At 41.3% G+C, this 13,873-nt stretch overlaps 1 protein-coding gene across 4 annotated transcripts; it reads right to left on the bottom strand.

The window, feature by feature from the left end:
- Positions 1 to 1,504: 1,504 nt before the first annotated feature.
- Positions 1,505 to 13,248, bottom strand: CBX3 (chromobox 3). 4 transcript variants are annotated; one of them, XM_009203202.3, is made up of 6 exons: positions 13,131 to 13,248; positions 11,683 to 11,734; positions 8,248 to 8,390; positions 6,217 to 6,379; positions 3,075 to 3,169; positions 1,505 to 2,752 (listed from the first exon to the last, which is right to left on the bottom strand). In XM_009203202.3, exons 2-6 carry the CDS (start codon positions 11,704 to 11,706, stop codon positions 2,626 to 2,628), a joined length of 552 nt encoding a protein of 183 aa, XP_009201466.2. In that variant the 5' UTR covers positions 11,707 to 11,734; positions 13,131 to 13,248; the 3' UTR covers positions 1,505 to 2,625. The 4 variants fall into 4 exon arrangements, with proteins under 4 accessions (XP_009201466.2, XP_003919488.3, XP_031521187.1 ...); XM_003919439.3 differs by lacking the exon at positions 13,131 to 13,248 and adding an exon at positions 12,877 to 13,005; XM_031665327.1 differs by lacking the exon at positions 13,131 to 13,248 and adding an exon at positions 12,250 to 12,855.
- Between the last annotated feature and the right edge of the window lie 625 nt (positions 13,249 to 13,873).

Genomic DNA, 13,873 nt, shown 5'->3' with positions numbered 1-13,873 from the left:
AAAAACTGTATTTAAATGTATAAAGCTGGGTCGGGCACAGTGGCTCATGCCTGTAATCCCCGCACTTTGGGAGGCTGAGGTGGGCGGATCACCAGGTCAGGAATTTGAGACCAGCCTGGCGAATATGGCGAAATCCCATCTCTACTAAAAATACAAAAATTAGCCAGGTGTGGTGGTGAGTGCCTGTAGTCCCAGCTACTGGGGAGGCTGAGGCAGAATAGTTTGAACCTGGGAGGCAGAAGTTGCAGTGAGCTGAGATCATGCCACTGCTCTCCAGTCTGGGTGACAGAGCAAAACTCCATCTCAAAAAAAAAAAAAAAAAAAGTATAAAGTCATATACGCAGAGATATGGGTGTCAATTAAACTTTGAGTTTGAAGCAAGGAAACTGGCGAGGTGGCCTTACTTCTACAGCATCTGAGTTGTTACAAGAAGCCTATTACACAGACATCAGAGGGTAGAAATGATAGAAAAAGGGTTTTCTCTTCATCTAAAGATCTAAGCTCCAGGAATTCAAGAACTTGAACGAATGGTTTGGCTCAATCCTTCCATAATACACCGTGGTAGCCAGGAGAGATGGAAAGAGGAAGAGGGGAAGGGGGAGAAAGATAATGCAAGATGCTCTACTGCTTGCTGGTTCTGAAGATGGAAAGGGCCAGGAACCAAAGAATATAGGTGGCCTTTTAAATGGAAGAGACAACGAAAAAAGATTCTGCCATCAAAAACTCCAGAAGGAACTCCCCTGATAACCTGACTTCAGCTCGCTGATTTTTGGACTTCTGACCCACAGAACTATTGTAAGCCATAAATGGGTTAAATTTGTGGTAATTTGTTAAAGCACCAATAGGAAAGTAATACAAACACGAGTATAAAAGGATAGTATTTTAAAAAATTTTTTGAGAGACAGAGTCTGTCATCCAGGCTGGAGCACAGTGGCATGTATATATAGCGTCTTAAACTCCTAGGCTTAAAGGACCTTCCCAAGTAGCAAGGACTACAGGTACAAGACACCACACCCAGCTAATTTTAAATTTTTTTGTAGAGGTGCGGGTCTCGCTATGTTGCCGGGCTTATCTCAAACTCCTGGGATTCAAGTAATCTTCCTGCCTTGGCCTCCCCAAATTTTGGGATTACAGGACATCAGTTATTTCCTTTTCTGTATGGATTTTGGAAATCAATTAAAATGTGTCTATCATCACTGAGCCCTATCAGAATACTTTACGTTCTTTAGAAGACAGTTACAACCACCAGATTTTAAAACCTCATTTTAATGAGACAATTCCTCCTAGCGATCACATGAAACTAACTTTTATCTCCCAACTGTGGAAACACTCCTGTGGAAATACATATTCAAGTTTAAAACTCATAAGCTCAAAAGATCTAGGATATGTACTCTAATGCCTTACTGGTATCATCCGACTTATAAACAAAGATAATCCAATGAGTGTGGGCGTTTCTATTTCTACCGTAAAGGCGTATCAAATAAAGAGAAGTCTAATAATTGCATAAAGGAATATAAAACTATTTATTAACCACTGTTCACCAGTATTTACAATAAAGTAAACAATATACAGTTGGATAACACTCTGATTACTACAAAGTTGTTCTTCCTGGCTTTTGTTGAACCAGTAAAGCAAATAACTGAAGATTGAGCCTACATGTAAGTAATCAGTTGGGGTAAAGAAAAAACATGCAGGTCAATAGGTTGGATTACAAAAGGCTGTTCACACATTTATGGCAGCAGGTCCTCAACTGCCAACATCTCTAACCATCTGATTAGGTTTATATGAGCCAAATCTTACATATTCCATTCATTACCTTTTAGTCAATGTAGCAACAGGGATTTCAACATTTTGTTAAGGAATGGCTCACTAGGGAAAATTTTAAATTTTCATTTAACTTAAGTTTTGTTTAGCTAGTTAAAACACACTAGCATTTGTCTAGTGTCCTTATCTGGATGAAGAAACCTGCTGTGACGGCAGTGATAAAATTTTTCCTTTTAGGAATTTTGCAAATAAACCACTGCAATTATAGATACTTTAAAATTATCCAATTTAAATTGTCCTATTTAGAATTACTTATTCTACTTGAAATGTATGGCTTCAGGAAAAATTTCAATTTAACTTGAAGTGATTATCTCTTATTTTGGTCAGAATAATGGCATCTCAGAAACATGGGTTTACCTGTGATTTTTTGTTTGGGTGAATGCTTAAAAACAAAGAAAAATTTACATATGCATTTTATGGATACACACACACACAAAAACATGTAAAAAACCTAAAATGGTCCTTAGGCTTATGAGAACACAAGTTTTGATTAATGACTATGGACATTTCCCCCAACATTTAGAAAAGCTGTTCTTCAATGAAGAGGAAATAATATACCATGGTATCAAATGTTCTTTTCTGATAAAGGAAGCAACTACAGAAAGCTTTTATTTATTTGTTCAAAGTAACCAGTGCTATGAATGCAAAAAACCCCCCAACAACTCTTCCAACGCTACTTTCAAAACAAACATATCAAACTTTTCATTAGGATGTAGTTATTTCGTCACACTAGTAAATCAAAATCCAAGACCCAAATTTTATATATATATATAAATATATATAAAAAAACAATGTGAACAATTATTGAGCTTCATCTTCTGGACAAGAATGCCAAGTTAGTCTCTCTTCATAAAAAGCAATTACAATTTGAGGACACTTCATATTTGCCTCTTTCGCCAGCACCAAGTCTGCCTCATCTGAATCTTTCCTGTTTTAAGAAAAAGAAAAATTCAGTTACAAGTCTAAGTTGTTTGTCAACTGACAACCATTCATTTAAAAAAATAATAATCCAAACAAAAGATATTAAGTGCTCCAGGAGGGTTATATATATATACTTGTTGCTATGTTCTAATAAACTTCATTTTCAAAACAGGCCACAGTGTGCTGACCCTTGCTTTAAAACACTACTAGTAAAACCAGAATCATCCTCTCGGCAGATAATTTTTCCCTGCCTAATGATAAAAACCATTTCACAAATTTAAAAAAAAGTCTATTCTTTCTTTCAAATCTAACAGTCCCTGCATACTCACCATTTCATAAGAAACATCAATTCTCCACTGCTGTCTGTGGCACCAATTATTCTTTCAGGATCAAGACCTCTGGCAAATCCTCTTGGTTTGTCAGCCTGTTTAGAAGACATTTTTTTCATACAGCAAACTCAAGAGTATTAAATTGTTTTCATGGCATTATTTTAAATAAACACGTTCCAATAGCGAGACAGACACGACTAGAGCAAGAACCCATATTTGGTAATTAAAAACATCTGATTTCCATTAACTTTACAAGTAGAAAAACAACCTGAGTTTGATATGCAGAACACTTAAAATTTCCAAAAACATTCAGAATCAAAACTCAAGAAAATTACTGCATTCAGTGACACCAAAGGCAGAGTTGTGTGGGCATACAGAAAAACTAATCTCTTTATTTCTGGTAATAATAAAGTCTTAAAAGTTAATATATTTCAGATTACTTCCAGGAATTAGTCTGAATTACCAATGCATTTTAAAAGCATAAACAAAACACAAACAGTGAGAAATATTAAAAATGTTAAAACTCACACCAACTATCTGTGATCATTCTAAATGATAGGAAATGTTAGAACAAACTTGTCTAACCTGCGGCCCAGGACGGCTCCGAAGGCGGCCCAACACAAATTTGTGAACTTTCTTATACTGAGACTTTCTTGGGATTTTTTTTTTTTTTTTTAGCTCATCAGTTGTGGTTGGTGTTAAGTCTATTTTATGTGTAGCCCTAGACAATTCTCCTAACGTGGCCCAGGGCCGCCAAAAGATTGGACGCCCTGCATTAGAAAGTACTTAATATAAACCAGTGGTTCTCAAAATGTGGTCTACGGATTCATTGGGGATTCCAGAGTTCTTTTTGGGAGAGGGTTGTGTAAGGCCCCCTTTTTTCACCTATTTGTGACTTTGGATTGTCTTCATATACCTCCACCAAAACAATACGCCACAGCAATCAAATGTGTTTAAGTAAAATTGCCTTAAGACCCAAGTCGAAGATTTGTAAAAATGTAAAACGCTACTCAACTTTTTTAGAAAAGTCATTTTAGAAATTTGTTTTAATATCTACTATGTTAGTATTGATAGTTATAACCCATACAAACAAAAGCTCTTTGGGGATCCTCAATAATTTTTTTAGAGTGTAAACAGGCCTTAAGACCAAAAAAAGTTGGAGAACGAATGATATCAATAAATCCTTTATTCCTGTCAGAGCTTTATGTCAATGTCATAGGCTCTGGAGTAACACTGCCAGGGTGAGAATGATGGACCTACCCCACTTACGAACTGTGTGGCTTTGGGCAAGTTAATCAACCTCTTTGTGGTTTCATAAAGCAGAATTTTAGTATCTACAGCACAGGTATTTCACAGCACATTAAAAGCAAAAGATTTGGCACACAGTATGGCACATGGTAAGGGCTCAATAAGTATTGTTAAAAGTTGTGCTTGATTTATTATTTAATAATTTTTGGAGACAAGGTCTTGCTCCATTGCCTAAGCTGACGTGCACTGGCATAATCACAGTTCACTGCACCTTCAACTCCCAGGCTCAAGCAATCCTTCTGCCGCAGCCTTCCAAGTAGCTGAGACTACAGGAGGCATCCACCATGTCTTGCTAATTTTTTTTTTCTTTTTAGAGATGGGGTCTCACTAAGTTGCCCAAACTGGCCTCCAACTCCTGGGCTCAAGCAATGTTCCTGCTTTGGTTTCCCAACGTGCTGGGATTATAGGCGCGAGCCACCGTGCCTGGCCAAAACTGTGCTTCTGTTAAGCATGTGATTTACTTTCAAAACCAAATTTGTAGTCATTCTCTTGTTTCCTCATCTATAATAGCAATTATACCTATGACCTTATACAGAGTTATCATGAAGGTTGTACTTCTTTGCTTCTAGTTCAAATGATCAAGTTTTAAATCTCATTTATAGTGCCTAAGCCTAGAACCTAATTCAGCACCAAGATGTTTCCCCAAATTGCCACATTAGGACAGTGGGCAACATAAGTATAATCTGTTTTACAGTCAAGGATGTAAGTAGGAAGTTACCTGACTTGCCTGAAGCCACAGAGACATAAGTAAAGCAAAGACTGGACCAAAACACATGTAGAGTGAATCAACTAAATGTCTCAATTCATGTCAAGAAAGTGTGTAACGATTATCAAAGATTATAGACTTCAAAATCAAGGCACTGTTTGGCAATACAAAGATGACATATAAGTACTTTTTGGTGGTCAATGCCATTAATGGACTATAATCAGAAAGTTCTATTTGCATTGTTTTTACTATAGTGCAAAGGCTTTCAATAATCCAATCTTAGTATTGTTTGTACCTAAGATTGCTAGCCTGGGATCACAGGTAATTAATGGGTCTACTCAGGGATCAAATCCATGAAACTAAGAAAAATTGCACTAGCACAACCTAAGTGGCATAAGCACTTACTGCACATTTAACACAATGTAGGCTAAACCATGCCCATCCTTATTGTCCTAAATATTAAAATATTTAAAATACGATTAAGAGGCCTTTTATAAAAGTATCTGAGTTTTAAAAAAGCAAGCCATCAAAGCTGGGCTTGGTGGGGTGCCTCACGCCTGTAATCCCATCACTCTGGGAGGCTGGTGGATCACTACAGAGTTAGGAGTTGGGGTCAGTCTGGCCAACATGATGAAACCCTGTCTCTACTAAACATACAAAAATCAGCCAGGTGTGGTGGCGCACCCTTATAATCCCAGCTACTCTGGAGGCAGAGGCTGCAGTGAGCGGAGATAGTGTACCACTGCACTCCTGCCTGGGCTGACATGAAGGGAGACTCTGTCTCAAAAAGCTGGGTGGTGGCTCACCTGTCATCTAACACTTTGGGAGGATGAGGCGGGAGGATCACGAGGTCAGGAGTTCAAGACCAGCCTGGCCAACATGGTGAAACCCTATCTCTATTAAAAATACCAAATTAGGCGGGAGCCTGTAATTCCAGCTACTTGGGAGGCTCAGGCAGGAGAATGGCTTGAACCTGGGAGGTGGTGTTGCAGTGAGCCAAGATCATGCCACTGCACTCCAGCCTGGGCGACAAGAGCAAGTCTCCATCTCATGGGGGGGAGAAAAAAAGAAATCAAGCCATCGACGTTTTACAGAAGGACAAGCTGGTGGGCAATATTTTATACTTACAGCATCTCTTTTCTTCTTTGATTTGCTGTCATCAGATTCACTGTCAGATAAAGATTTTCTTTTTGTACCATCTTTTTCTTTGCCAGCTTTCTGAGAGTTAAGAAATGCTTCAATCAACTCTGGACAATCTAAATTTTCTTCAGGTTCCCAAGTATTGTCAGCACTGTGTTTAGTTTAAAAAAAAAATTTGATTGAATTAGACATGATTCATCACCATTATCCAGATCCATTTTAATAGACACCTGGGGGAATAAAAAATCCTCTGTACTGCAGATACTAGTAATTTCCTCCTTCCCTACATTACCCCACCCCCCGGCCTGCCTCTGCTAAAGACAGGGTCTTGCTTTGTTGCCCAGACGGGAGTGCAGTGGTGGAATCACAGCTCACTGAAGATTCCAACTCCCGGCTCAGGCAATCCTCCGCCTTAGCCCAAGTAGCTGGGACTGCAGGTATGCAACACCATGCCCAGCTAACTTAAAACACACACTTTTTTTTTTTTTTTTTTTTTTTAATAGAGAAGGGGTCTCATTTTGTTGGCCAAGCTGGTCTTAAATTCCTGGTTTCAAGTGATCCTCCAGCCTTGGACCCTCAAAGTGCTGGAACTGCAGGTGTGAGCCACTGCACCCAGGCCCTACATTCTAATTTGAGACTCTAAATTAGTAAATCCAAATTACTGGGTAGAGAACAATAAAAGTCTCTGCTCTGTAGTATTATTTTCATTAAAGTCTTCTTGGCTGGGTGTGGTGGCTCACACCTGTAATCCCAGAACTTTGGGAGGTCAAAGCAGGTGGATCCCTTGAGGTCAGGAGTTTGGGATCAGCCTGGCCAACATGGTGAAACCGTGTCTCTGCTAAAATACAAAAATTAGCTGGGCATAGTGGCAAATGCCTGTAGTCCCAGCTACTCGGGAGGCTGAGGCAGGAAAATTGCTTGAACTCGGGAGGCAGAGGTTGCAGTGAGCTGAGATCACGCCACTGCACTCCAGCCTGGGCAACAGGGCGAGACTCCGTCTCAAAAAAAAAGAAAAGAAAGTCTTTTACATTACTTATTACACTGCACATGGCCAAATGCAGTATAATTTTGCTAGTGGCCTTAAGTTTTGGGAGAAGAAAAAGGGAGGAGCCCATTCATTTCCTAAAGTTTTGCTGGGTAAAAATAATTTTTCATGTTTTATGGGCTTAATAAAGTATGGACTTATGATACATACTTAATTTCAACTAAAAACACTGGAGGATAAAACAGGAAAACGTAAATCTCCCATTCAACTCATATTTCCCAAACTGCTATGAATTAAATGTGAAAAGCAGGGAAAGCACAAGATAACAGATATGTGAAGCCCAATCATTTGACTACCATATGCTCTATCTCCAGCAAGCTCAGGAAATTGATCTCCACCTATCCATTTTTAATTGTCACTGCCTATGGAGCTTTGTGGTGTAACAGGGAAGAATCAAAGCAGATAAGCACAACAAACACCAAGTGTTAAAGTATGTAATTGCTACATGTTCAAGTTATTCACATTTTGTGAAAATTATCAAGAATCCATATCAAAGAACACAAGGAACCAGAGAGCTTTAAAACAAGCCCAGGCTCTACTTCTTAGGTATTAGGACACAATAAACTTAGTATAAAGCCTAGATTATACGTAATCCTGTATGAGACCCACTAGTCTATACTATATAGCTTCAATGTTTTTTAGTACCCTCTGTGTGGAGGAAAAACAATGCAGATTGTTATAATCAGTATAATATCTAACCACATTAAAATATATTATATAGTAAACTACACTCTATAATTTTACAAATTTGACTCCCCAGGGTAATAAACTAGTCTCTAGTCTGCTCAGCTTCAACTGTACAATAAAGTTTTGGTTCTTTTTAAATAGACTTCAAATAAGATACCTAAATTCAAGGTGTCTTTACATTTAAAGACATCTATGGGAAAGCAGGTAAAAGAGTCAGGTTAAAAACAAATTCTAAAACCACTTAGCTGCAGTCAAACATACAATACAGATGCACTAAAGTTTCTTACTCTGTAAATCCCTTCCACTTCAGGAAATATTCCACTTTCCCATTCACTACACGTCGATCTAGTACTTTTTCCACCACAAATTCTTCAGGCTCTGCCTCTTCAACTTTTTTACTCTTTCCATTCTGTTTTTTCCCCATTTTTTGCTAAAATAAAACAAATGAGAAATTAAGAAATATTCTTCTTGAATTTTGGGCACATTTTCAAGGCTCAATTGCTTACATTATTATTACATTCAACATAAATTTTTACTTTTTACTTCCACATCCCAGGGCAGACAGGGAAAGATTAAAAGTCAACAGACAATAAAATAAAAGAATGCTTTATTTTGTTGATGTAGCTCAAACTTATGACCCACCACCAAAATAATACAATCAAAAACACTATCTGGAAAAATTACTTTTTTTCCAGTCTTTTTTTTTTTTGAGACAGGGTCTCTCACTCTGTTGCCCAGGCTGGAGTGCAATGGCGTGATCTCGGCTCACTGCAACCTCTGCCTCCCTAGGTTCAAGCAATTCTCAAGCCTCAGCCTCCCAAGTAGCTGGGATTACAGGCGCATGCCACCATGCCGGGCTAATTTTTTTTGTATTTTTATTAGAAACGGGGTTTCACCATGTTGACCAGGCTGGTCTCAAACTCCTTTCAAGTGATTCTGCCTCCCAAAGTGCTGGGATTACAGGCGTAAGCCACTGCGCCCGGCCCTGTAGTCTTAAAAGACCAAGTTTACTAGAGTTTTCACTCATTTTAACAACACAGCAACTATGCAGGAAGTACTTACAGGGTGATACAGAGAAGAAAATAGTAGTGACAGGTCAACGACAGACCTAAGAGCCTCCTTCTCAATTCAAATACTAACGTCAAAAGCTTCAATAATACAGATAAAAGGTAAGTGCAGAATGAACACGTGGTTCACAATCCTGATACCAACTGCAAGGTCAACTATGGAGACCACTAGGAGGTTAAATTAAAGGACAAGATTATTTTTCCATCTCTGTAGATAATATTTCCTACCACTTAGAACCTATAAAGCTGTCACTTCAAGAGGACAAAAGGGGAGATTTTAATTCTCTAAGGTGAAAAAAATCCTTCCTTCCTGGTTTCTCAAGACAAAGTCTATATTGGTAGCCAACTTCACTTTAAACAGGCATTTTTTTGTATGACACTATTTAAGAGAAGCAGGAGACCAACCTCAATCAGCTCTCTCCAATAGCTCAAGATTTGCTATGAGAGGATTAAAAATGGGGAAAATTTTTATGAGATTAAAAATGGGGGGGAAAAACCCCGAAATGGTTAATCAGAAGATCCTATGGGGCAGAGAAGGAATCCACCTTAACATTTCATCTTAAAACAAATGCTACTGCCGGGTGTGGTGGCTCATGCCTGTAATCCCAGCACTTTGGGAGGCTGAGGTGGGCAGATCACCTGATGTCAGGAGTTTGAGACCAGCCTGACCAACATGGAGAAACGCTGTCTCTACTAAAAATAAAAAAGTAGCCAGGCGTGGTGATGCATGCCTGTAATCCCAGCTACTTGGGAGGCTGAGGCAGGAGAATCGCTTGAACCCGGGAGGCCGAAGTTGCGGTGAGCCAAGATCACGCCATTGCACTCTAGCCTGGACAAGAGAAAAACTGTCTCAAAAAAACCCCCCCACAAAACCAAAAAACCCAAATACTATTAAAAAAAGATAAACCTTAATTGCCCAGTCACTAAAGCCATCCCACAAGTAAAGCAGCAAGCAGAAAAAAGTTAACAGCAACACCTCAAGGCTACAAAAGGACATTTCAAGCTATGCAGGCATATGAAGTGCGCAGACACACATGTAAGAAAGGCCTCAAGACTGCAAAATGACATTTCAAGCTATGCAAGCAAGCATATAGGTAACACACACACACACACACACACACACACACACACACACAAAATCCCCTGGAATACAAAAAAATGCAGCAAACACCTGACTTTTTCGGATACCATTTCCAAGTCAGGTCTTATGATTCTCATTAGTCAAGATACTTGAGTACTGGGCCCAAACAGATTTCTGTCACTGTACAGTACAAGAAAGTAGAAATAATAGTGGGAGAAGCAAAAACAAACTGGAAGAGACAGAAGTGTATTAGATACCTATACTACATGAAAAACAAAACAGCTACTGCCACAAAGGGAGAAGGCTAACAAAATAAAGAAGAAGTAAAAAATAAATATAGAAAATGAAAAGGATACACACTAAGGTTAAAAAAAAGAAAAAAAAAGGGGCAGACAAAATACCATACAGTATTTACTACTATGGCATTCATAAGCTAGTTTCAAATGCTCACCATTTTCTTTTGTAGTATATGTTTGGCTTAACCCAGCACTTTTTTCCAAATGTGGATTTGAATCAAAATAAATTTCCCATTATTTAAGTGAAATTAACAGCACATATATCTCACAACACTAATGAATTTTTAAAATGAAAAGTTAAAAAAAGTTTTAAAGTGGCCAACCTGTGATCCCTCACAAAATAAACTATTTAAATACCAATAAATAACAGACCCCAAAGAGTATCAATTGCATGCAAAAACAAATTCTGTTTTCCAGGGTATCTGACTTAACATAGAATCTAATGATGGCACAAATTAAAAATCACCAACGTGCCCTTTCTAGTGTGAAACCCAGAGAGAACATATACAGACCAAAAACAAATGCTTTACTTTACCTAGAAGACATTAACATTCACCTTTACGCGCTTAAGATTAATGCAATATGTTGAGAGTTAAATATTGTGAAAACTGTAACTTTGAATTTCATGATTTTTATGTGAATATTCCAGGGTTTTAAAAAACTTGTAACATGATATGGCTGAATAAGATACAAAAAATCTAGCCTTTTCTCCCTTCTGGATCGTATTTGCTATTTCGATCATTTTTTTAAAAAAAAAAAACAAAACACCGCAATGAATTATATTTAAGATTCTTCTATATTTCAGAGTAAGTTAAAACAAGATAAAGTGACCAAAGCAATTTGAAAGATTCACTAACTTGCTCCAACCTAGGTGCACAAGGTACCTGGTTCTTTAAATTTGGCTTTAATGAAAATACTTCTCCAGAATTCTGGGGATTTAAGGAAAATTATGCCAACCAACAAGGGCTTTATTATTTTATGTAATATTTTTCCACGTTGTAAAAACGTGGGTATTTCTATCTGAAGATAAAAATCCTCAGCAAAATCCACATTGCACTGTCCTTCAAAGATTAAACTAGTTAAGACGCTATTAAGTCAAGTCAGCAAGTATCTCCATGTAATGAATTGGTTTTGCTCCTAATTTTCCCCTATAATTATACTGGGAGAGCTGGGAAATATGTCGATGTAAATTTCTCAACCACAAAGATGCAAAGTTATACTTTGGGGGAAAAAACCTTGGGTTAAATCCTTACATACTTTAGCTTTTCATTAACTTACCAATGTAGTTTTATTGGAGGCCATTTTTTATTGCAGACTTGAAGAACTATTACTAGAAAAATGCATGACAGTTAAAAGAAGTTTGCACGACACAAAAAAGGTAACTAAATACAAGTTCTGTTTGGATTCCAACCCCCAAGTAGGGAGCGCACATTTCAAACGTTGATACAAATCCAGAGTAGATTTGCGCTCCTACCTACATTGCTTATGATGCACGTAAGTACGTGTTCTAAACATGTGAGTCTAGAAAGACTTTACTGAGGATCTTGGTACCTAAGGCAGCTTCACATGGCTTAACATAGGGGACAAATATCTTTTCTAATCTAAGTCCCATTTGTAATAAAGTCCATGTTCCATTTTTAAAGGACAATCCTTTCGGTTTAAAACCATGCACGATTACCCAAACAACTCACAACTGTAAACCACTGTGAATCTTCTCTGTTCTGCAATCCTAAGTTTGTTTCTGCTCAGAAACCCTCTCTTTTTCCAATCAGCAGTTAACTAACTAAAGGAAAAAACTTAATGATGCTTCAACCCCGTTTCGTGACACTTTGAAGACGCAATCACCTTTTGCACACACCCACTCCCCCTCCGACCCTCTCCGCTGGAGCTCTGCGTCCCGAGGCCTAAGCGCAGCTGCCCGCCCCCACCCGGGAGCGCGGGCCTCGTGGTCAGCGCATCCGCAGGGAGAAACAAAGGCCGCGGCGCGGGGGCTCAAGGGCACTGCGCCACACGGCACGCGCCTACCCCCCGCGGCGGCCACGTTAACCGGACGGCCGCCGCAACCTCGGGACAGTCGGCCGCGCGCCGCCAAGCCTCGCGGACGCGGGACCACGCGCCGCCCTCCCGGAGGCCCAAGTCTCGACCCAGCCCCGCGTGGCGGCTGGGGGAGGGGGCGCCTCCGCCGGAACGCTGGTGGGGGAGGGGAGAGAAAATGCGCTTTGTCTCGAAATAGGGCGACCGTCGCCACAGCTCCCTACCCCCTCGAGGACCGAACAGTCCCCCCACTAACTGCCGGCGCCGGCCCCGAGCCAGGTCAGCCGCGAGGCCACCGCCCGATCCTCTCCACTCCTTCCCGCAGCTCCCGGCGCGGTGATAAACAAGGAAGGGGAGGGCGGAGGCCAGGCCCCGGGCGCGTGCAGCATCTGATGCACCACCCGAAGAGCGGAGACTGAAAGAGGAAAACCCGCCGACTTCACCGCCTCTGAGCTGCTCCGGGTCGCGGGTCTGCAGCGTCTCCGGCCTTGCGCGCCTACAGCTCGAGCCACATCCGAGGGGGGAGGGAGCCGGGAGCTGTGCGCGGGGCCGCCGGGGGAGAGGGTGCTCGCCCTGAGGCAGCCACGAAGAGTGAGGGCAGCGGGCACTGCCCAGCAGGGGAGGGCCGCACGCCACACTGCTGGGAATTGGGGCCCTAGGGGGAGGGCGGCTGCGAAGACCGCGGCACTTACCGCTCGCAGCGTGGCGCCTGGTGGTCCCCCAGGGGAGGGAAGGGGGAGGAGGGGCGAGGACGGTGACCCGGAGTCCTCCCTAAAGCGGTGAAAAGCTACTTTCTGCTTTTGCAGCCTCTGGCGCTGGCGCCAAAACCGGACTCCGCCCACTTCCTCGCCCCTGCGGTGCGAGGGTGCGGAATCCTCCAAACGCTTGGGGAGAGTTGGGAGCTTAAAAACTAGTATCCCTTTGGGACCACTTTCAGCAGAGACCCCTCCTGTACCCCAGGGGTCAGCTGCATAGACGCGGGTCAGCGTTAAGTCAGTGTGGCGTGAACGATAATTTGACTAGAAGTTGATTCGGGTATTTCCGGAAGGGGCCGAGTCAATCCGCCGAGTTGGGACACGGAAAACGAAAAGGGAAGGCTCATATTATACTACGATTTTTCTGGCGGGGGTTATCAAAGGCGTAGCTGCAGGGACCACCTCCCAGGTTGAGAGGGCTGGATCTCCGGGCTCCGGATTAAGCTCCTCCCGTCGGCGTTAATTTCAAACTGCGCGACCGTTTCTCACCTGCCTTGCGCCAAGGCGGGGGGCGGGACCCTATTCCGAGAGGTAGTAACTCGCGGGACTCGAGCCTTCCGCAATTCACTGAGCGCATTTACGGAAGTAACGTAGGGCACTGTCGCTGGCCACAGGAGGGGGAGGAGTACGCATTTGGCGTAAGGAGGGGCGTAGAGCCTTCCCGCCATTGGCGGCGGTTA

Source organism: Papio anubis, chromosome 4, assembly GCF_008728515.1.
Source record: "Papio anubis isolate 15944 chromosome 4, Panubis1.0, whole genome shotgun sequence".
NCBI classification, from domain to species: domain Eukaryota; kingdom Metazoa; phylum Chordata; class Mammalia; order Primates; family Cercopithecidae; genus Papio; species Papio anubis.
Note: the sequence above shows the minus strand (reverse complement) of the source record. Positions and strands in the feature narration are given on the sequence as shown.